Genomic DNA, 25,781 nt, shown 5'->3' with positions numbered 1-25,781 from the left:
AGGCAATGACCAGGTTCCACGTGGTGACGATGACGGTGGCGGCGGTGTACAGGTTTTTTTCTCTCTATCGTGTGCTTTGGGCAAAAGAGAAATGTATTCGACACAGTGTGACGCTATATATGTGTGTGTGTGTATTAAATGATAATATATAAATAAAAGTACTTTCTCTCGAGCGTCGGCCACGGCCGCGCGGAGAAGAAGCGTGGTCGTTTTCACTACACACGAAGGTGCATTGCCATGGTTGTTAGAGCTAGTATAATAATATATATTGAGGTCATCGGCATGGCGGCCGCCGCTGCCGTCGTACCACCACGGGCACCGGCGCATAGTCTTCGGGAAAAAAAAAAAATTGTACGCCATTTGTTTAACGTACACGTTTGTTATACTACTCCTTCCGCCGGGTTCCTCTCACTCTTTCTCCTCGATAAAAGTAATCCGCGAAGAAAGTGAAACGATCATCGTATTCGTCACACTTTTTCGCCATTAAAAGCGTTCGCCATCAACCCGCTGACCGATTTTCAGTTGTCTGTGTCCGATTCGCGTTAATTACCTACCTACCCGCCACCCGGTCTCCGTCTGCCCAACAGATATACAATGTATAAAAATCATTATATATGTGTGTGTGTTGTATACTTCATCTTGTGTGGATTATGCGCGACGATCTAGAGCCACAGCTCAGCGTTCTACATTCGGTGCGATAAAGTACACGGTCGGTTCCGGAAAAACGACTTACGAGTATTATTATTGCTACAACCCATGTCCACAGGTGCAATTCGGGAGCAGCTTGGGTGTGCTTAGTAGCGCCCCTGGTTTTTGAATATGGCCCACCGAAATTGTTTGCATTTTTATGTCTTAAGTAGTGAAAAGAGGGGATTTACTAATGTATCCAATGCTCCGTTTCTCCCGGTTATTAAAATGGCTGACATTCCTCCATACTAGACGCCCATAATGACCGATAATAAAAGGCACTAGGGAAGCAGTAGAAATGTTTACCCTCGGACCGTGTCAAGTTGGATTGGTATAAATCTAACGTACGGTCCAGATGTTTGGGAGACTCTACACAAATCAATCGAATAAAACGAAATTATAATATGGTTTAAAAAAAAAGAAGTACAACGTGCCGATCGTGCACGTGTTTCCGAGAGAAAATTCGTTTTTTGAAAAACCGGATTTATAAGAATTGCGCCGTAGACATTTCCCCCTACACATAACCTCATAGCCTTGTCGACCAGTTAAAAAAAATGTCCAATTTATCCAACGCCGCTTATACACACGATAATATATAAACAGTATAATACTTTGGTAGAGGTAAAGGGGAACGTACCAAGAAGTCTCTGTCTAATGGCGTTATACTTACTCACCGAGAAGCACGACCGCAGTGGCGCCAAACTTATTTGTTATTTGTGATTGATAGTGGATCGAAAACTTTAAACAGACCCACCAACCAATTGGGTGGAAAATAGTTTTTTTTAATATCTAATTAAATAAATATAAGCTACTCTAATACTTACTGACTCATCTGACTATCTGACTCATCGGCCGCAACTAAAACTTGTAGTATAAAACTACTATTTAGTGATTACGCCTTCCATTAACTATAGAAATGAGAGTAATTGGACGGGAGTAGGTACCAAAATTGTTTTAATAATTTACAAGGGCACAACACCAACAATTTGTTTTTTCTTAATTTTAAAACAAACTAATTTTTTTAATTAATAGTACATTCAAATGTGATTTTATCGAAGAAGAACGCCATTGATTAATAATTAGAAATAACGCCTCGCCCCTCGCTTAAAACTCCAAATTCGTTCAGTGGAGTATTTAACAGCCTTTGAAAATTTAATTTTGTCATGCGTACTTTGTTCCCACATTAGTCGTTCGGAACAGTAAATTTTACATAAAATTTAACCACGGTTTCTGTATTATTGTCAAACACCTTTGCATTTTAAAACATCCGTTCGTAATCTATCGCCCCTGGCTTTGTACTTTACAGACAATAGCACGGCGCTACCAACAATGCAGGATCGGAACCTTTGTGCAGATTTTTAAAATTATTTTTGATAAAACAATCTCGGTAAACTCGTTTGTCACGGCGAATTCGTAGAACAGCCTTGTCCCTCTACTCCGCCTCCTCTTTAATAAAAAAACCGTCTAGGATATGCCGAAAAAACAAATCTGCCAGAGTCACGAGAAAGTGGCCCGGTTCCCAAGGCGGGTGTAGTATGTATTTTTTTTTTTTTATTGGCGCACGCGATTTTTGATTCCGGATTTGGCAAATACATATACATGTATATTTTCGGCACACGGCGAATTCGCGATCCCCACATCCCCCTCGTTGTTCCCCTCTCCTGCTCTAACAGACCGACTGATGATAATTAGTGTACCATTATATACAGGTATCGGTCGTATCCGGCTTCCTATAAACGAAGACAACGTGCGCGCACACACAATACAAGAACCGTGACGGCCGACGGAGAGAAAGATGTCTTAGTGGGTCAACGTGCTACTGACTGAGCACGGCCACAAGGTAAAAGTGGTTTTATTTATTCCACCGTGCCGCCGAGTCGGACGACGACAACAAAAACAACAACAGCGGCGGCGGCGGCGGCGACACCACCATTGTACAATAATACAAAATAATAATATTATAATTGGTGTAAAACATTGTTGTTTCCACGGTATACTTACTACACGGACAACTGCTAAGTGTAGGGTACGCCCATAAGTGTATGTGTACAATAATAACGATGAAAATTGTATAATATATTGTACCATTTCACTTGGCCATTTTTTTTGTTGGCCGTCTTTGGCCGTCGAAAAACGTCTGGTGACGATAATGCACACAAATCGGTCAACGCAGTATAAGTTATAATATTTTGTAATTGTTATTATTATTATAATTACAAAATCGCTAAAATTTGATGGAAAACGGTTAAATACAAAAAATTGTTGCTAAAAATGCTCTGTATTGTGTTAACGTTATATAATATTATAATTATTATTGTTATAATATATACAACGGCCCGTCAACACCGATATCGTTCAACAAATTATTTGTATTATTATTTTTTCGTTATTAATTTTCTGCCAAGGATTTTCTTGATGTATTCATGCTTACCGACGCCGCGCCGCCGCGGTTACTTTGTGCGGATTCGGCACGGATCGACCGACCGAATCGGGGTCACCACATACCCATATACCTATACCTAAGTACATAAATAATAATACCTATATAATGTTCATTGGTACTCAATGGTAAATGTACTTACCGTGCCGTTTTTGTCTTCGTTTTAGCGATTTGTTAATTTTATCGGTCGATTCGACAATTATTACTATAATTTATTTTTTTGTGGGATTAAAATACGCATAGGTACATATATTTTTGATTGATAAAAATAAACAAATAAAAATAATTGCACGAATCGACGGCTTATAAATGTATTTATTTGTTTTTGGTTGAAAAGATAATATTATAGTGACAGGTAAGTATATTGTTTTAAATAAATTATACTGCGCTTATTGTATAGGTACTTTGCATCTTATTTTTAACTCCAAAGGATAACTGTGGTTTTTTTTTTGTTTTCGTTAAACACATGCTCATCTAAGAATACTAGTGACCGTTCCGTTTAAAAAATACATAAGTAGATACTATTAATATATTATTCGACCAATAATTATACAAAATAAAAATACTGATCAACTACTAAAAAAAAAGGTTACTATTTGTATTTTCGTGTATGTGTATTACGATCGATTTTTATAATTACTCGACAATGACTATAATTATAAGATAAAAAAAAAAAAGAAAAATACTTAGACTTATTACTGCTTACACATTTATTCATATTATATAACATAGATTTTATATATAATATATATATTTCTATTGTATAAAAACAAAAATCAAGAACCGCGGTAGGTCTAACAAATGAAGAAAAAAAAACGATAAAACATGCACATATTTTTTTAACCTTACAACCAAAAGTACAGTACAATAAATTAACGACTATTGAGATATTAAATACTATACGGGTAATGGGGGAAAAAAAGCACTTGCCGATTACATAATAAAAAATCAAGTAATAATAAACTAAATAATTTAAATACAAAATAAATAAGTACAAAACAAAGTCTAGTTGTAGCTATACATGTATATAAGCGCGTTATAAGTACACAGAAACGAATTAGAACGTGGCGTAAAGGGTTTTTCGTCAAACACACATAAATTACAAAAATAATTTATAGAAATATTAAATTTAAACTGTACGCCACGGCTGTTTTATTGTTTAAATATATAAATTAATTATGTACAAAAGCATAAGTAGCAGTGTGATTCATAGAACAAATTGCAAGTGAATAATAAAACTACTCAATGCTAATATTAATAATAATAATAATAATAATAATAATGATAAAATAATAATAATAATATTAAAATGATGATAATAATAATAATATTAATAATAATAATAATAATAATAAAAATAAAATAATAATAATACAAAATAATTATAACGTCCCCGGTGCAATAATAATAAATTAATGGAAAACAATTCGTACTGAAGTTGATATGTAAAAAAAAAAAATTAAATAAATAAAAATAATAATAAGTCAATTCGTAAATTCGTTGTTTGAGTGTGACACAAAATAATAAATTAGCAGATGACCGAGGACGTCGAATAAATAACAAAAAAAAAAAGAAAAAAACAAATCGTTAAAATTAAATATTAATATTGTAAACAACTTAATTGCATTCTTAATTGTTGTGTGGTCATTGACACATCCACAAAATAACATATAAACAGTAAAATAATTATTCACAAAACAAAGTTTTTTTTTTGTACTTCTTTTTAAAAACTAATAATCGTGGAGTTTCTTTAATGAAAACGCGTTTGGTTATTACAAATCTATTAAAACAACACTTGAGATTCGACGGTTTCCCCGGGGCTTTAACCGATTTCTTGTCAAAATGAAAATGTACATAAGCGAATCGTTTAAAAAAAAAAAAATGTTTAAAAAGACTCCGCGACCAGAACCGACAACAATAATTATTATTGTCGTACAATCGTAATGATTCGTTCAATTTCTTTGGTCACATGATTTTAAATGGAATTCACAAGCAAAATATATTATGTGAGAAAGTGAGAGAGTAAGGAGGGACAACTAAACAAATATTACAAACGATTTTCAAACGATTGGTAATTATTTTGGTACCTTTGAGTCTCAGTCCCTGCCGCTGCGTTTGTGTATTTGCGCGTGCTTGATGAGATGGGCCTTCTGTCTGAATGCTTTCTGGCATACATCGCACCGGAACGGTTTTTCTCCCGTGTGCGTCCTCAAGTGCACCTTGATGTTGCTCTTGTTCAGGAACCCGCGATTACATATATGACAGTTGTGGACGGTCCGCTCGCGGGCTACGTTTCCATCGGAACAGTACACCACGGTGCTCCTGGCGGCCGCACCGCCATTGCCTCCGTTGCCGCCGTTCCCTTTGGCCTTGCTCCTGTTCCTCGACTTCTTGACGGCCATGTGGCCCTGTCCGGGCGTGGTGGTGTGGGCGAACTCCGGCGACGGCCGTGAACTGTGTACGGCCGGTATGTACCCCAGGTCGGTGGTGCTGACGACGTGACTGGTCGGACTGTGCGCCAAATAAGACGGCGTCGACGACGACGGCGACGACGCGCAGTCCATGTGATAGTCCTGCGGCGCCTTGGCCGGTCCGTTTTGCAGGCGATTCTGCAGCAGCGGCATGAAAGCCGCGGCACCGGGTCGTGGTGCCGGCGGCACGTTGGACGTTACCATGTCGCGGGGCTGCGGTTGTTGTTGTTGCTGCGGTGGCGGTTGCTGTTGGTACAGCGGTTTCTGCATCGGTTGCTGATGGTAGCCGCCGTTGGGGATACCGGGGAACTGCGAACTGGCCACTAAATCGTGGATGGTGACGTCGGCCAGAATACCGGCCTTGTTATCCTGCGGCGATCCGTTGGGATGGTCGTACGACGGCCATTCGTCAGCGACGCCGAGCCACTCGTCCGGTCCGTCCACCGGGTGATCACTAGCCGTCACCGTGGTGTCGGGGCCGAACGACGGGCTTCTCATTAACATCTCGAATTCGTCGAATTGATTGTCTACGAACGTGTCTACTTCTTCCTTGAACTTGGGCAAGTTGGCGTTGGTGGACGACGTGACGAGGTATTCGTTTTGGTAATACATGTTGTTGTTGGCCGTGGCCGTGTTGTTGTTGTTGTTCTCGGCCACTCGATTGTTGGCCGCTATCGACTGGTAATGGTGACCGGGTATGCCGTTGATGTTGACGCGTTCGGTGATTGTGTGGAACGGCATCAATGGCTTGAGGTCGGCGAAATTCGCTGTTGGCTTGTTGTTGGGCTCGAGGCTACTGGGCTGCTGCTGCTGTTGCGACGGTACCACCGGTGAGCCGTCGGCCGCGTACTGATCGCGTCCCAACAGGTCGTCCAGCTCGGCGGGGTTCAGCATGAATTTCGCCCCGTCCTCGTCCAGGAAGTGCTCGTTGAACTGCAACATCTCCACCATGGACTCAGTGGTTCCTTCGCTGCCGTTGGACAGCCGCATTAGGGGGTCGCCGCTCGTCTCCGCCCTCAGCCACTCGGGATCCAGTTGGGGTGGTTCTACAGACTGGCTGCCCCGAGAGATACTATCATCCAGCACTCCTGAAACACACCCCCACACACATTAATCCAAATACGTATATAACATGAACTCACATCGACATAATAACTAACTATATTTCGTCGCACTATATTTTATCTGTTTTTACCCGTTTTGTCATTTATTATACCAAATCAATTTGAAAAAAAGCGCACAATTATTTAGTTAGAAATAACGCACAGATGTATTTAGGGGATTTTTTAAAATAATTTTACAGCAACGACGTTTGGAAATTAATAATACTATATCATTTAGAATATGAATTATTTTTTAATCTTTTACAACCGATACCTTAAAAATTTATTGATAACATTTAAATTTGTTTGCTGTCTAGGATAACACAATTTTCCAAAAAAAAAAATAGAACACAAGCCACTGAATTTTGTTAATAACGCAATTACATAATATTATGGTCTATCGCGTTCAGCGAAAATATTAATTATTATTTTTATTTACCTATTGGGCGAGTTTATTGTAGGAGGATACAATAATCAATAACTCTTTAGCATTTCAACGATTTAAATTATATCCGAAATCCGCCAGTATCAACCGGTTTAGGCCGTTAGCGTCGGTTCTTCCCGCGGTGGTCGTACCTAATCGGTATATCGATCGAGTTATTGAGTTTAACAACGTTACAATATTACATTGTTATCGCTATACCTATCGGCAGCGTCGCTCCGCAAACATAATTATAACAGTATAATAGAAATATAGCCTAGACAGAGAGATTAATATAAGTTTTTTCGGCTGCTGTTGTCAAAATCAATATTTGTTCACCGCATCCGTCGTATCAACGAGATATCGCCGTGGGCACCTACGCCGTTGCTATTGCTTATGTCGAATATATTCTTTTTTAATCAAAAAACAAAAATTATAATATTGTCAATAATCATATTGCCAAACGGGTTCGGTGCCGGTCGTTTAAAAGCTAAATACCATAATTATATGCGTTTTATCGGGTTACCTGACCAACGGTGTCGTCGCTTGTAGTACAAGTCGAAGTGCAGCCATTTCAAGTTGATCTCGTGTGCCGTGTTTATCCTAAACGAATTCGGACCGGCCATCTTTACAGCTGATGTCGTTTTACCGCGGACAAGCATAACCGCACCACGATATAATATTATTGTAACCGTCAAGTCCGGTGTCGCGCGCATTACTGTTTCGGGTGCACCGAGTCGGCCGGCGGGAAGCAAACGTGCCGGTCCGGGCTTACCTAGACGGTTTTTTTACCTATTTTTTTTTCTTCCCCAAAAAACAAAATTGTCCCTTAGTTTTGCCCGCGACAATTAGGTAGCCTTTGGACGTGCACAAAAGGCATATTATCCGCCGGTCGGTTGCGACGCGTTGTTAAATTTACCTATTTTTTCACGTTTGTACATATTATTATAGGTACCTAGAAGAGCCAACGTGTCGTGTCATCCGAGGTTTATTATTATTATTTTTTTACCACCGACCCGTTTTCCGAGACTAACGTTATTACAGAGAAAAATATAATGTTCATCCTACCTGGTATATATACATATATATTTATGGAGATCACTGACAACATCATCATCGTAGCTAGCTGAACTATTCCCCCCGTGAGTCATCTCTAAACCCAAATAATGCATAATGCTGTAGTGTAACCTAACCGACCTATGCGTACCTATACGACGTACATTACCTTGGCAAACGACTACAGCTTGTGTATTGCTCAATAATTCGACAAATATACAACAACATTATGATGCGGTATTACCTAAACGACACGGGACGGTCCGGTTTAGAGACGCGCGCGTTATTAACGTGTTATAATAAACAATTGATTTAGCTGTTATCAAGTCAAAATGACTGTAAACCACCGACCGGCAACCCAAATCAGACTTGATGGGACGGATCGCGAAACACCGTAACATACAGAGATCAATACATAATAATAATGTTGTTATAAAGCGGATCGGTACGGACTCGAAGAAAAACGGGTAATTATCGGAAAAGTGGGTCTACCGTGAAAAATGGTCATATAATAATATAGGCCCGTGTCGGCTCTTTAGTCCATAATAATAAAATATAATGTAGAAGAAACGCACTTAATATTGTTATTACCGACGGACAACTGGTACAAGCACAGCACTACATATTTTATAACACAGTATTGTTGTTGGCGGGTCACCATAATATTATACTACTTCCCCGTCCGACCTGTAAGTAAAGTCGACCACGGCGGCAGCAGCTGATGATGGTCAACAGCGTGCAGTGATAAAGTTGTGTACAATCATAATTATTATTGTTTGACCAATGTATTTTTAGGGCTATCGTAAATGATTGTTAACTGTGTAAACAAAACGAAGTAGGTATTATCTCTCGTTATCGGCATTTCTATTCTCATTGAAGTTCTACACGACATTTTATAGTTGTCACCACAACGCTCGTTGCCCGTACATTCATGATTATTTGAGCCAATAATTGTCGAAAACAAGTAGTTTGAAACATTTGAGTTTGGAAGTCTCGAGAGAGGGGACGAAACGGTGAATTCCAATGTATAAAAATGCTAATACATGTGCCCCTGATAACATCCACCCGCTACACCCGCTTACCCAGGTGTCCTCTTGTACTATTTTAAATCTCTCCCTTCTTTCGACACGCCTTAACTAAATGTCTCGCTAGAAATGATTATTACACATCAATCATGCACTTGACGCCGAATTGAACTGAACCTAGTTTTTAAATGTCCAAAAGGCCCTTTGGACTTTTTCACCTAATAACCCCCCCCCCCCCCCGAGTTATTTTGAGACACAATATAGGTATTAATAAAAAAAAATGTTTTTATCTTAGTGCGGCTAAACAAAGTGGTGTACGGTCGAATTTGTGATATTTGCTTGTCGGTACTTACTTCCAAGAGTTGGCCGGAATGTGCGGTTTGTCAGGACCGACACAGTACTTGTTGTCTTCGGACGATTTCATCTCGACCGATGAGGCAGCGGCACATATGCAACTCGCATAATACCACGGCTGTTGGTCGTCGTCCGCACTGGCAGTCTTGTGGGTGGCCGGCAATTTTCTACAAGCGGTCGCGCACCGTGTCCTAAACAGGTGCGTTTGATCAGTGGTTGAACGACGTTTACGGATGTCAAACTCTACCCTGAAGTGAGCAATAACCAAAAAAAAAAAAAAAACAAAAATTAAAATTTACACGTGCCAATCATCATATAGTGTTATTAGTATAGAGTAATTTATGTATAACGACAACATTACCCAAAATAATGTTGTCCGGTAAAACTATAGGCATGCAAGCGTTAGTCGATTATTCGTTACTATATAGTTTACATATAGATATCTAATTATCCTTAGTCCTAAATACATACACATGTTAAATTATGTTATGTATATATTATATTTATATATTGTTTTCATAATGCAATTGTACAATTATTTACATCATTGTTATTATGCGAGTATATCTGATTCCGAGAAAATCTATTATCTATAATATCATTTATGTATATTATTTACCATACTATATTAATTAACGGCAAAGTGCTTCCATTAAGTACCCACTTCATATAGTTGTTGTACCTATCATTAAGGCGTTCCGCGGTAGTTTTATCCAATGATTTATATAATAACTCGCAATCGCATTATAACGAGCGCAATTATCGACCATTATCGTTTATGTAAAGTATAATAATAGGGTTGAATTTTCGGGGAGTGTTTTTTATTTTATTTTCGACAACTCTGTTGTCCATCAGTCGATGGACGTGCGGCGACAGTATCAAACGAATACTTATCAGGAGCTAACGATAATGTGTTATTCTTAGATTTCTTATAGTTTGATCGTTTTCCCAAGCGGATGACTTGGTGAACACAAACATTATAAATGGATATTGGTAATACTGAAACGTGCGAATATTGGGGGTAGTATGCCAATAATACAAGGCTATTGTGCGGCGATAGATGATATTATTATTATTATTGCACAATGGACAAATAGCGGGTTTATCGACGGACGCCTTTCGGTCCGACACAATCGAAAATGATTTACCAAAAACGAGCAAAACGGTCCAAAATACATAAGGTTTTGGCGCGCACAGCCGGTCGTCGGTTACCGTTGTCGAGACCGGCATTTCGGGTGTACTCGCGTTTATTATGTGTTGTATATAATATTATACTATCTTAATCCGCCAACAAAACGGTCCACGACCAAAACAACAATAAAATCGTAAAAAGGTTTTGTCCCCGGATCGGGTGCGAAACGCGCATCTCGTACATAAACCGCCCACCGAGCGTGTACGTGCCGGGGGTAATACCTACGGCCAGTCCAGGGTGCATGATATTATTATACATTTTATATACTACACTAGATAGTAGTAATAATAATATATATTATCAAAATAGACCAGAACAATGTCACAAAAGCATTACGTACGGCGGCTATACCTATACGCACGTGGCGACAGCTAGAACACCGGGCAAGTGCGTTGTCTTATAAAATCGCTCGCCCCTCCACCGTCCCCTTCGTCTGCCAATTAAATAAACACACACACACACAAGTCAATATCGGTATACCCTTGAATCGAATAATGCACGGAGACCGAGTTTTTCGTTTGAACCGAACGCGGCGTTTCGCAAACAAACCTATAATACACATGTATATATACACAAATAATATAAATTAAAATTAAAAAATATATGTATAAATAAATAATTACAATGAAATAACTCGGTGGCTAAACGCATCGGTGCGCGTCGCTGCCGTGCGGGCGTCCCAGAAACGATTATTGTAGATAAATCCCTCATGTGACGGCCGTGTGTTGTTAAGCCGACCCAATTATTTTGTATACACACAATCACACATATACTATCATCCTCAACCATCCCGGCCTAGCCAAACCTAGTTTTCAAAAAAAATAAAATGTTGATCCTGTGATTCTAACGGTACAGATTACAATATTAATATTATTATTATTGTCAACACAATACAGGGTAGTTTATGCCGGGGTCACTACACCCGCTGCGAGCACAGCGCAACCGTACAACACCCCGTAACGGGACAATTTGTCTGCAATACGCGTACAACATAATATGATATTAATGTGTAACCGACTATCCGGTAGCTGCGAATCTATATTATTATTATGTAATGTAGTAAAAAGGACATATTGTTATTACTACCATGTTCGACTGGGTGGGCGCGAGAGAGCTCACATAGATATTTATAAATGTCTTCTTCGGATAACTGTTGTCGAAAGGCCAGCTACGAGTTGTGTAGAGATAATTTTAGCGATTGAAAAGCAAACATTTATTAACACAATAATCATTGCAATACAACAGCTCAAGGCGGTCGCGAAGGGTCTCTCCGCCGGAGACGCCGTTATACGCTTCACGGCCAATTGATCCGAAGTGCGCGCTGGGCGACAAACGCTTAACCCAAAGACGCTTTGCCTGCGCAGAGATACACAACGCGTTATACCGTGTGTCGTAACTAAACAATTAAATTCAGACATTGAGACAATACGCGACGACAGCGATGAGGTTAACAGCCATTTACTGTCGCCTTGGAATAACATGTCGGCGAACCGCAATGCCGTTTATTTGTCGCGCTAATCGTTTTATATTAAACTCTACACCCGGCACAAAACCAAAAAAACCGGTAAACGTTCAAAAGAGAATCGACTATAAGTCTACGAGTGGTATCATTTGAATATTATTATTAAAGTAAAAACGTTCGCGTTGAACCGTAATAATTGGCCCGGGGTACTTATAATGGTTAGCACGGCGAATAACAATAGGTAGTTAATATTCGACTTTTTGATAAACACTTGCGTTTTTTTGTTAACAGTCCTCGTTGTTCTTTACAATAATAAAATAGAAAAAAAATCTGTTGAATTTTTAATATAAACGCAGACTATGGATAGTTTATCAACACTCTATTACAGCTATTCCGAGACGTACAGTGTACTATATTATAACACCGCGTGTCGAGGTCTCGCCAGACTTGACGTGTGCCACAAAAGGGTGTTCTTTTTAATACATAACACATAACAACAATAACAAAAAAAAAAATCTATCTACGCTTAATTGATTTAATTGAGCCAAACAACGAATTTTCCGTCGTCGCATGACGACATAAGACGACGACGACGACAGTGAGTCAGCCGACAAATTACATAACCTCTTGGACATTCCAAAACACAGCACATGCACAACACTTAGGCATTGTCCGTCTAGGCCGCCACTGTGAATAATGAACTCAACACTCACGGACAGGTGTACCTATGGGTTTCCCCTCTCATAATATATTATTTTATTTTAGCAAATACTAGTATTTCATTATATTCGATACCATTCCATAATAATAATGCAATTTTATTGCGATCTAACGTTATTGCGGCGTGGCTACTTTTATTTGACATGAGCAATTCGAATTTTAGCATTGAGTTCCGGGTGCGGCGATCCGTGTTCTTGACCAAAACGCCGAAATCGGGTCGACACACAACCGCGTTTTTGGTATACCAGGTTTTCCAGTGCGTTTGATAATCCGGATGTAAGACGTTCGACTATACATGCTCAGTTTGTACAGGTAAATAAACATAACCGAACATTCCAAAAAACGGATTGTAGCGCGCGTAAAGATGAATAAGTCTAAAAATAACGAGGACCTCTAAATGGCGAATGATTTACGAATTTACAAAAAAAAACGACTTAAGACAATGACAATGGAACGATACGCCGTCGTAGAGCTGTTGCTGTTGTCACCAGTCATCCGGACAATCGGTTGACGAGTAGGGGAGGTCGGGGGGGAAATATCGAAGGAAACAAATCATTGACCCACTTATGGCCCGTTGAATACGGTTCAACCGTGAAACAGCCCAGATGTGAACCGCAGCCGCAAAGGTAATAAACAATCGAAGACAAGAGTGGCGTGATTTTGAAAAAAAAAAAATTAATAACACCTTATATAAAAATAAAATGAAATAAAAACACTCGGGCACGGTTGTTTTGTTTTTATAACAGTTTAAACTTTTAACGACCGTCGTTCGAACGGTCATAAGTGTTACCTACATACGCTTGGAATTCCTTTTAATTTGAATAATTTATTTTATTTTTATTTTACCTATATTTTTGTATCGTTGGCTTGAATGCCATCGCGAGTTATCGGTTGAATCAAATTATTGTCAACCGAAGAAGTGTCGTCAATGACATGGTTACATTTGGTTGACATACGTTGTATTCGTTAATTAGACAATTAGAACATCATAAGATTTATGATTTTATTAAGCAACCTTAATAGACTTGGGATTATTTCAATTGTCGACTTTCAAAAAGTGTTTACTATCTGTCAGACATTCCACCGTAGCGTTCCAGAACGGAACTAGTCAAATCCATTGACCATAATAAGGGTACATTCCATTCTCGGTTGTAAATCCACTTTTTACTTTTCCTCGAAAATGATTACCAATCGAGAATAGTAAAAAAACAAATAAATAAGACAATTTATAAAAAAATACGCAGCTCAGTTAAATATTATTATACCTTCACCATCGCCGACCATTAAGTATAATACTAAAAGTATTTTACTATACTTAAATAGGCGGTTAATTGTTACTTGAAATGGTATTAGTTTACAGTTATTTTATTACTGAAAAGAAAGTACAGCAAAAAATAAAAATATAAAGAAGTCTCGAGATGCTACAATAGGTTAAAATAAATTTTAAGATGTTTACAGCCAGTGTACCCTGGGGCGCCCAATTTATGCCAACCCTTTGTACGACTACATTCTACACAATAATCGGCACCCTCTTGTGTCATTCCACCTCCACGACATCGATTAAAACCGACTGGACCTATTACTAACGCGACAAAAACACGTTGGTCTTGGTTTTTTTTTAAATGAAAAAAAAAACTCAAAAACCGTACTGAATAGATATGCAAAATGATACGTCGTCTCGCTTAGCCGAGTATACGCTTTTACGATTATCGGGCAAAGCGTAAGTAAATGATATTCTCGGAAAATGCTCGTGCGAAATACATATATGCGTAATATTGTATTGAATAAGATTAATATACGTGTATATAATAATAATAATATAATATTATGAACAGCGTCGGTCGGTCGACGGCCTCGGATATTATAATGCAAACAAAAATATATATATATATATCGAGCTTATGCGTGCAATATATATTTTTATAATAATTTAATACACGTGTACTATGAATGACGTCATTGGCGTGGTGAAAAAAAAAAGAATAGAAAAAAGGAACAATATATATTTTATAAATGGCAATCTGTTGGCGGCGGCGGCACACGGGCGTGAGCCGCGATGAATAAGAAAGGGGAAGAGCATAATAATAATATAGGAACACAGTAGGAGGAAGAATACTTTTACTGAATCCGTTCATTACAGACCGCGTCTATTGGTATAGGTATACACAGTACGCACACACACACACGCACATGTATACATATGTATATATTTATATACACACATACACATAAGAAGCACACAACATCCGGCTAGACTTATGACACGGTAACCCGGTTCGCGGCTCGGCCGACGATCCGGACTGTCACTTTTTATCGTCGGCCGGCATGCGGTTCCTCGTGCCGCCTCGCTCTCCTGCCACACGCACATTCATACAATAATAATAATAATATATATATATATATATATATATATATATATATATATATATATATATATATATACACGGAGAAATATCATTATTCCTTTCCCCTGACCACTGACTCGCGTTTCCCCTCCTTTGGCCGCCGGTCGAATCGCTTGAATCATCAACGTCTGCGCGCGTTTCCATTACGGCGTGCGGGTTCTTAATCTTGTGCTTTATCGAAACTACTCGGTTTTAATCATAAATTTCAATTAAGGTCGGGTGCCACGGAAATGATAATTATGCTGGAGAGACACTGGAGTTGGAAAATGGGGTTCCATAGAGATTAATAAAAACATATATCTATTTTTCATAATATGGCGTTAAAAACTGGTTATCAATCAGTCTACATGTTCGGCAAGTTATTTTTTAATTTAAAAAGTCAACTAAATACATATATATATATATATATATATATTACCGTTTAAGTTTCCAAAGTTGATAAAGCTCTAGAAAATATTAAAAAAGATAAAAATGTGAAAATTGTCTATTACTGTAATTTAACATAAAAAAATTGTTTTAAAAATTAATAACTAGAAAAATTGCAATTATATGAGTGAACTAGTGTATGGCGTTAAAAGAATCACCCGGTATATCTACAAAATGTGTTAATGTTAAAAAAAATGTTTAAAGCCGATTTAAAACGATTGATCATAGTATTAGTATTATTAATGCATATTTAACAAATGTAGACGGTGATCTTACATACATAAGATTACTAGCACTTTCTGTAGCAAACGAGTATGTCATTTAAAACTCGAACGCTTTTGATGACGCGATTTTTGAATATAATTATTATAATATGTTTTTTTAAATTTAATAGTATTTATACATTTTTTTTTGTCGATAAAATTATAAATATGTGTTTGGTGTACAATTATTATGTACTTTATAGAAAGAAAAAAACCAAAGTGACGAATCCAACTTCCAAGTACACAAACTAAATTTAAGTGCCTGCGTTTTTATCACCAATTTGTCTCGATTGATACCCATGGAGACGTATAAGTATAAAGTGTTGCAGCTACTCCTGGGGCCACGTTATGTGCGCCACTGAATTAAGATCAGGAGCTTGGAATGTGGATATATTACTAATAAATTCAATGTACCTAATTAAATAGATGTATCGTTGTATAAGAATGATTATGAGTGTTTGGCCAGAAGGGGATAAGTCCAATTTACAATTTTGGGGTTAAATCACACTCTCTTGGCCAAAAGGATGAACGGCCTTATAACTCTTCTGTCCGAGTACTACAGAAAATAATATAAATATAAAAATCCTAACACCGCACAGGCGTGAAACGCTCAAATAGAAGATGAATATAAAACAAGGAATTTGAAGTGTTTTGAATGACGAATATAGGAATCATTATGGTTTCGAATTACGTTAACCATGACCTATACCCACACGATTGGTATAACGTGCATTAGGAACAAAATGCCAAAAGCTATATGTATGTAATATAATACAAATGGCTTAATTACATGGCTACGTGGTCACTGGTCGTACAAGAGCGACTTGCGCGCGTTTTAATTTACCGAAATTCCTATGTGACATTTTGGTCTTACGGACTAAATAATTGACGACAGTTGCTTGTAAACACAATACAGTGTACCTAATATCGTGTTGAAGCAAAAACAAGTTAATGTTGTTAATGTCAGGAAAAATACTTGACTAATCGTGCGAGTGTGTGTGACTGCTGTATGTGTGTGCCGTGTAGGTATAGCGGCCTAAATGCAGTACAAAGTACTTAACGTTTATAATAACAATAATAATAATTTATTAGTAACAATAATTATAAAACGATCGCTTTGGGGTGTGACCGCGCGGTTAGTATAATATACCACATACTATTAGAATATCCACAGCGGTAAGTCCTAATCATCGCGGGTAACGGTCATATATCACAGCCGGCTAAACGCTGTATTATAATAATATATAAATTATAAAAAAAAACGCGCCTAGGCCAACTGCCCGGCCGTACGAAAACCCGATTTTATTTTGAAGACACACTAATATATGTATATATATATATATATATATATAAGACGTTTTACCACTCCGAGTGACCTGCCGGCGGACGAACGGTACATTTGGGACACACCGTATGAGAGGTGCGAGCACACGTTTTTGGACAAATTCTTTTTATCCCACATCGTTGGAAGCCGACCATCTCCAAGTTTAATTACACGGACACGCCGTTCGTTCGAATATTAATCCAATACAATTTGAATAATTTCTATTGTAGAATTCGTATATCAAACGGTTTAGGGCAAAGGTTTGGCTTGTCGCGCGCACGGTTGTAATACTTATGCCCACACGGGTTTTACTGTAAATGTTTTTTATTTTTTGAGAACGCGCAACGCCCAGTCACTGTGCTGACCGTAGGACGCGGAAGTTGGACTACTAAAAAAGTATGTGCCAAAAGTGCGTTATGAGTCAATAGTCACTTGGAGGGGGCGGGAATCAAGGGGTTGTGTCCCCTACCGATTGTCGTCCGAGTTGCACTATAGACTTCCTTTAGAACCGGTGTTCTAAGCTCTATGTTAATTAAACGCCGTTTAAATGGTATCCCGGTCGCGTCACCGACCACGTTGGTTAAGTGATCGATTTCGGAACGTTGACAGGACTAGTGTGAGCCTTTGTGTCGTGTGTAGTCTGCAAATCGCTTTTGTACCATGAATGAGCAGAATAACAAAAAAACACGACGGACGAATAAATTACACGGGAGAGAACGGGTAAAATGGTATCTAAGAAAAGAATAAACGAAAATAATTTTAAAAAAAACTATCTCGAGACGGTAAGAATAATAATTAGCGTTATAATAACCCTTTGTGTCGATTGTCTTTAGACACATGCGACGGCGGCGTTTGAGATGAATGAAGCGAAACGACCTGTCGGTCATACCTTTGTACACACACAATAATAATTTATACCGACCTATGGTACATAATATCATATGTATATAAGTATAATATTACACTATACTATACTACCAGAGTCCGCGGCTTGCCAGTGTTTTTAGTACGGCCGTACGCACATAGAACGTGCCACATTCTCGGCGCAAACATAACGGTATACACACCTACTCTTCAATTGGTTCTCAAACGGATTAACCGCGCGCCCGCGTGTGTGTGTCGGTACTTAAACCATTTTGCCACCCTCGGGAGTTTAAATCCGGTCGATATCCGTGTCGTAACTATTTTTTGGGAAATTAATTTTAATCGATTCGGCTGACGCGGTTCGTACCCAAGACCAAGACAACAGCGGAAGGCCGTCGGACGCCACTGCACTACACCCATTCGATTCGGACACACACACAGCGACATCGATAAAGTCGTTTGTTTTTCAAATCAAATTTTCATTTTTCATTTCATACTCGACGCGCTTTTCCAGCAGTAGTGGTAGTAGTAAACAGCGTTAGAGAACACAGTTTATAGCCGGCAGGGCACTATGATAATATAGAAACCACTGGTCTGCGGTAGAGCGACGGCGGTGGCGGCGGCGGTCAGCCGTTCGACCCACTGGCCCACAACAGCTCGGGAGACGTTCGTACGCACAAACGCATAATACTTATGACAAAAAAAAAAAAAAATGACTCGACATTGGCCGCCAAAAATCACGTTTTAAAAAAAACGCGACAACTGGTATTTAATGAAATTTTAATCGTTTTTAAAAAAAAGAGCTTCATAATGGTCGGGCGCCTATAACAATGAAAACACACGATGTGTCGACATCCTGGTGCACGCACCATAGACCTAAGTCCTAAGGCGTACATTATCGCCGGGACGATCCGATCGGTTCTTCAAGTGATGTGTGATACATAAATATTATAGTTATTAGAAAAAGCGCATGAAAAATGTACGTGCAATCTGCGCGTATCGGTTAGGTTAGGTTAAATTTTGTTTTTGCCCCGTTCTGTTTATATTGTTTCGCCCCGGACACAATGCGAATCCGAAATCTGATATCTGTATTATTACCATTATAACATTATATACTACGGCCGTATTGGTTATTATTAGTATTATTATATTATAAGAATCCCGGAACCAAAATCCGAACCGGATGGAAGAGTATCGGCGCGGAGATTTTTATCGCTACCGCCGGTGTGGTTGACGACGGTTAATAATAATTATTAATGTCACCTGTTGATCCGGGGGGAGCCGGCTAGGTCCGGGATGCCGAACACAACAACCGTGTGTAGTAGGTATAGTATATTATCTACATGTGTGTGCGTGCGTTACATATAATATACGAAACGACCGTGTATTAATTGTTCGACTATTAATAAGATAATAGGCCCGTTTTGTTGACGAAACGTCGTCCCCCCGAGTCAAGTGCACGTTTGGCTGTATAATATTGCCGGTTAGCCGTTTACGCAGGCTTAGCAGAGCATTGTACATTAAACCTATTATTATTATTAATATTCCATCATCGAATAATGGATCTATAACAGCTGCCGGCGATCGCCCTGTATCACATAAGCGGCCGGTGTGTTTAACGTTGTACCGGCGAGTGTCGCGTTTAGGACCGACCGCATATTAAAGTCGGCACGCAAATCGTTGAGCATATAGATAATAATATATATAGACTTGTAAGACACAGGCGTTGTGCGCGACAACGTGTATTATTTTTATATACATATATGTATAGTACTATACGTATACGGTCGGGCTATGAAAACATATGAATTATTGACAGATGAAATTTGCATCTTTTGTCTCGGTGTCCGGCCGCCGTGCTCCACAGCGCTATAATAATATATGGATACGGCATAATCAGGTTGAACGCATGTCGCACGAAACTTAAATCTGTACCTACACCCGATCATATAATATATTATTCGATACCTACCTAATCGTTTTGCACTTTTTGTTTTTAAGCAATTCGGTTTAGCTTGGTCGCCAAACCTTTTTAAACAATTTGTACAGCAATTGTGTATAACGATATTCGAACTCGGTCGTTAAAGTCTCCGGTCGAGAGCGATTGCGAATTATTGGATTTTATACGCATATAATTGTTAACATCATCATACAATATTAGTACAACAAGCGTATCATAGCGAGTAATTATTTTTTATTTATAATATAAAAAAGGCTTAACTTAATTAACGCTATAAGTCAATTAAGTTATTTATAAATATTATAGTATATATATATTATGTACATTCGTGCTGTGGACGGGTCGTTTATGTATAGAAATTACTATTACTATTGACGAGGCTAAGAGTAAAAAAAAAAAAGTTAAAAAAAAAAGATTTCTCTAGCAATATTATATATATATATAGATTATATATTCATGCATCTGGCGGATTCAAAATCAAAGTTTGTAACGTAATAATATGGGTAGTAAAAAGTTAGAAGATTTAATAATTTATAGATGTTAAAATTGTATGGGGTTCATATTTTTCTTTTGTGGAATATGGGTTTTGAAGTCACGAGTAAAGATCCGGAAGAAAGTGTATTAAATCACCGACGGTAAAAATATAATAATTATATTACGGTAATCCCAAGTTTATAGATGAATTTACCTGTTGCTCATTAAAGGGCGAGTCCTCGTCGACGGTCATTCACCCCGAGAAAAAATTATAACAAAAAAACAAAAAAAAAATAGATATTTTTCACAAAGTCATTTGTATTTACCGATTATTGATAAAAAATTAAAAGTAACAATACAAAAAACAACTATCGGCGGTGTTCACCTGAAATTACAGAAATAAATCGGCCGCGGATCTTTCGCTTAAGGTGGCGATTGTAAGAAAAAAAACACACTGTGTGCGCGGCTTTGAAGGGATGTTCGGGGGTGGTCGTCTAAAGGAGTTTGTACGTTAATGGCACAAATAGCACGGTGTTGATTAGGAGGATTTCTTTCAGAAAAAAAAACGATAAACTATATCCCGTCTACTACAACGCGTTCCAAACGTCCACTGCCGGAGATACCGAAAAGAAAACCCTTTGCCAAGTTTCCGGCAACGGGTGCATGAATGATAAAAACAATAAAGTCCTATGTCAAGTATCGCGTATTGCTTCTTCTCTCAGAGTAGACGTCCGGAACACGTTTATGTTTTTTTTTCGTTTCACAGTGTGTGTGTTTCAAAAAAAAATATATAAACGTATTTTTTTTAAACTTGAATTGCTTTCTATATAGGTATAGTATAGTTTAAGGTAATCGAGCTTACTGTTACAGCATTCGAAAGTAATAGCGGCTTTTCATCGCGTTCGTGGACACAACGCACTCGTATTTTAATATTTATATTACAATATTATTATATACCGCGTATTTACGTATAATAATAATAATAATATATTTAAATATAAATTTGTTTCGTGCCCCGGGCCGGAGGGACACGCACGCGGACCGCACTGGGCGCTTAATGAGGAATATCGAAATTAAAAAAATATGACAATTTTTCGTAGCGCACACTTTTTTTTTATTAAACGCGCGATCGCACAGCTCGTCTAGGGTGAATTTTCGACACTGTACACCACGATATAATGCGTATTCTGAACACAACGAGTCGAATGTATTTTTAAAAAAAAACAATTTTATTTCAAAAAACCGACGACGACGAAGACGAGACGACCTGTCGGGCATAAATCCACGTCCGGCGCGTCCGCGAGATACTAAGCGCACAGAGTGTATTGACGCGTATGCGCGTGTCGCCGCCTGCCCGGGCGGCGGGGCCTAAAAAAAAAGTAATAATCGTTTGGGGGGGAATGCGGTTGCGATGGGGGGGCGCCGGGCCGGCCGAGTTTTGTTTTCTTCTTTCGTTTCCCGCACGGCAACAGGTATACATACACCTGTATACGATTTATACACACACACACACACACGGTCTTTCTTCTTTCTCTCGGTTCCCCTCCTCATCTCACCCGGGTGAGCGCTGCCGGACCGGTCCCCCTTTTTCGGCGGTGCGCGCGCGCACGCTACGGCGGCGTTACACTAACCCAGTTACTATGATAACAAAAAATAAAAATCTTTTAAAAAATATATACAACACGCAGCCGCCGCCATCTATACGATATGTCTGTTCTCCGTGAACGCACACAACACTTGACGCGGAGACCGCGGGTGGCGGATCGCAGTCATCGGTCTTCCGCCGCCGTCACCCCGCCACGCTTCTTTCCCGAATCATTGTCCTTCAACTTGTACTACACGCCTACGCAGAACAAAACAAAAAAAAAAAAAAATACTAAATGAGCGCCAACAACGATTCTAGGTTAAACCAAAGTGTATAGTAGTTTAATACGCGAATCGACAATAATCCGGCGATTCACGTTTTGTTGTTAATAAGCTTTCTAAGCTTTTTAAGTTGTTTGTAGTATTTTATGTTATGTTTTTAATTATTATAATAGTCGATAATCGTGGAAATACAACAAAATTGCGATATCTGACCGCACAGTACTGAGTATTTGAATTTGTTTTTGATTTTTGAAAAGCTGTCCGTTCAAAAAGAAAAATTGTCTTAAATTCATCGAAAGCTTTATTTATAATCTCATTTACTAATTTTGTCAAAAAAAAAAACCCGCACTTATTTTTCATAATGTAACCTCATTTAAAATGTTAAATTCTCTATAATTACTACTACCAAGAGAAATAGTTTAAAATTCTTTAAATAAACAAATCAAAAAAAAAAAATCGACTATAACATCAGTCGCTATTTTAAAAACTCATCACCATTTATATTTTACATTCATTTTTAATTATATTATTCATAGAATATTTAAAAAAATCAGGTGATCGGCCCCAAATTCACCAGTAATTGCTAATATATTTATAAATAAACAATAGAAGATAGATTATGTGTTTATATTTTTTTTTTACTTATCATGGTTTTAACTAATAATGTGCACTATGTTTCGTTTATTTTTGTAAACGAAACATACACTGTGACAGTGTAGGTGCGTTTTTAGGGAGATCGATTTTTAGTCAAGTGGCACTACCATTTAAATTGAGTCACAATTTAATCCTTCTCCTGAAGTTTTCCATCTATATAGGGCAATAAACAAGCTGTAGTTGAGAAATCTGCATCTGTATTATAGTTTTTCAGTATTGATTACTTTGCGATTAGGTCAAATTCCAACCATCGACGTAAATCGACAAAGGTCGACAAGTCTTGGATGACGATTATTCTCAAGTGACCAATGATTTGACCAACGACTTCCTGGTGAACAAACATCAGTTAATAGAGTACATTAGAGACTTGCCCATTGTCAACACTCTCATACTCTAGATGTATACTCATACTCCTACAGAATTACAGGCGAAGAAAGGAACTTTAACTCATATTATTATATTTAGTATAATATGTATTTATGTGTTTATTTTTACAGATAGTTATATTGCAGACAAATAATTACCACAGGACTGCCAAGCGATACAGAAAGGGAAAAGAAAGTTTTCGTTGTGTATAAATACTAAATAGATATTATATTGTAGTATAGGTTAACATACAATATGATTGTTGTGATGCTCAATAAAATAGAATACGAATTGAAATTGACTATTGACACAACACAAATATACACTATCAAAAAACTGTTACAACTATTAATATATATATAATATACACCTAATTGTCTTCGGTCTCGTTTTCTTTTAAATTTGTATTTGTCCACCCAGTATGTCAGCGTCACGCTATTATTGCACAGCGTTCCACAAAATATATTTATATATACTTTTTATGGATCATAGTTTGCAATTTATTTATGTTGTACAGTATTGATTTAAATGGTTGTTTAAAATAAACTTATAGTTTGTCCTATTTTCGGTCCTCACCACATCTTTCAGCAGATATGTATAATTAGTTATTTAGGGTCACCCTTGTCCTCTGTTTAAAATGGCCTCCCAAGTCACTTCGAGGGTCACAAATACGCGCCATTTCCAAAACGTCCTCAATCACAATTCAGTTCTGACCATCTTTTTCCATCCGAGCCTTAATCTTTTCATCTCTTTACGTCCAGTAAAAAACAAAGCGTGTGCGTCGGTAAAATTCCAAAATGTTTATTAGTCATTAATTCATTTGGTACGAACCTAACGTTTTGGTAGGTATACCCAAAACGTTTTTATAGGCACACCGCGTTCGATATTAATTATTTTCAAATGTATTTTTAATAATGCAACATCATTAACGTTGGCACATTTTAAATAATATACATACATATTGTTTGTACACATTTAATGATAATTCCATACTAATGTTTCAATCCTGTTACGCTTCTTCATTAGCGAAACGGTATAAGGTTATAATGTAAAACAAATACATGATAATAATCATTGTATGCACCAGACACTCGTTTACAAAGTGACATGATTATTCTCAATAAATCTATAATCTATGGCTGTTTGCTTGGGACATAATTCATTTGGAAACTCAAATGAAAACGTACAGCGATTGTGATTTTTGATTCGCATACGATAAAATAATATGCAAAACAATAACTACAAATTCTATAAATTATTAATTCTATGTTTGTTTCTCGCTGACAACAAACAGATTTATTGATTGATTAACACATTAGCTGCCATGGGGATGGGTAGGGCTGGCGTTCTTAGTTCAAGTGGTTCCCAAATAACTGACCTGGGTCCCCGGCTACTAACGTGTTAATAATTAATATACATATTACATACACGTTAGAACACTTCATTATGCAAAGGAATTAGGAACTTCATTATGCAAGGAACCTGATCTTATGTACTCACGTACCGATTGGACCGACTATACTAAAAATGTAAGCATAATTTAAACTTTAGCTTCAGTAACTAAATTTACTATTTTTAAGTAAATAATTGACCAAAGAAATAGTGCGACGAGGCAGAGATATTTTTATGGTAGATAAAGATTAGGATTTATTAAATTTATAAACTTTACAGATGATAGGAGTAGGGAATGGTTTTTTATTTACTGAATACTGTTAATATTGCTTATGATTTTGTTAACAAAAACAAAAGAGAAAAACGTTGAAAAAATATCATTGCTTTAGGACTTTTAATAATATTATGACGAGTAACTATTTTGGAAATATCTGATTTAAACGAACCTCGTCGGGTTTCAAGGACGGCGGCAATTTAACGTTGTTGTTGTCAACAAATTTTTGTGAAGTATTGTGTAAACTTACATATTTTATATCACAAGCACTAAAAATGTAACACTAAATTGTGAATGTGGCTATGTTTTTAGTGTTAGTATTGGTATTAGTTCACTGTCCAATTTCGGGTCTTAACACCTGCCAATCCTGCCAAGTGCAACAAAACATTGATGTCCGGAGTACATGTAGACGCAATAATCCGAGGCCACCGTGCATTGGACTCCTATTTAACCATACCATTACCGACAAATATGCTGTACAAAATGTACATGTAAGGTTCGATTGCCAGTTTTAGGAGACGTTAATACTCGTTCACAATATTCATTAATAGTCTATAGATTCTATCAGTCACCCACAACAAA

At 37.8% G+C, this 25,781-nt stretch overlaps 1 protein-coding gene across 2 annotated transcripts; it reads right to left on the bottom strand.

The window, feature by feature from the left end:
• Positions 1-3,835: 3,835 nt before the first annotated feature.
• On the bottom strand, positions 3,836-21,982 carry LOC126840212 (ichor). Of its 2 annotated transcripts, none has more exons than XM_050575813.1 (3): positions 20,862-21,982; positions 9,557-9,805; positions 3,836-6,686 (listed from the first exon to the last, which is right to left on the bottom strand). In XM_050575813.1, exon 3 carries the CDS (start codon positions 6,586-6,588, stop codon positions 5,224-5,226), a length of 1,365 nt encoding a protein of 454 aa, XP_050431770.1. In that variant the 5' UTR covers positions 6,589-6,686; positions 9,557-9,805; positions 20,862-21,982; the 3' UTR covers positions 3,836-5,223. The 2 variants fall into 2 exon arrangements, with proteins under 2 accessions (XP_050431770.1, XP_050431771.1); XM_050575814.1 differs by having other exon boundaries at positions 21,510-21,982.
• Positions 21,983-25,781: the final 3,799 nt, after the last annotated feature.

This window comes from Adelges cooleyi, unplaced genomic scaffold, assembly GCF_023614345.1.
Source record: "Adelges cooleyi isolate 19-005CV unplaced genomic scaffold, UGA_ACOO_1.1 ACOO_flye_CR_arks_rails_tigmint_CR_PRNA_376, whole genome shotgun sequence".
NCBI classification, from domain to species: domain Eukaryota; kingdom Metazoa; phylum Arthropoda; class Insecta; order Hemiptera; family Adelgidae; genus Adelges; species Adelges cooleyi.
The sequence above is the reverse complement of the archived record's forward strand: the minus strand, read 5'-3'. Positions and strand labels throughout refer to the sequence as shown.

Excerpts from the sequence above, each read along its gene's own strand:
- LOC126840212 (XM_050575813.1), bottom strand. The coding sequence starts at position 6,588 with ATGCGGCTGTCCAACGGCAGCGAAGGAACCACTGAGTCCATGGTGGAG.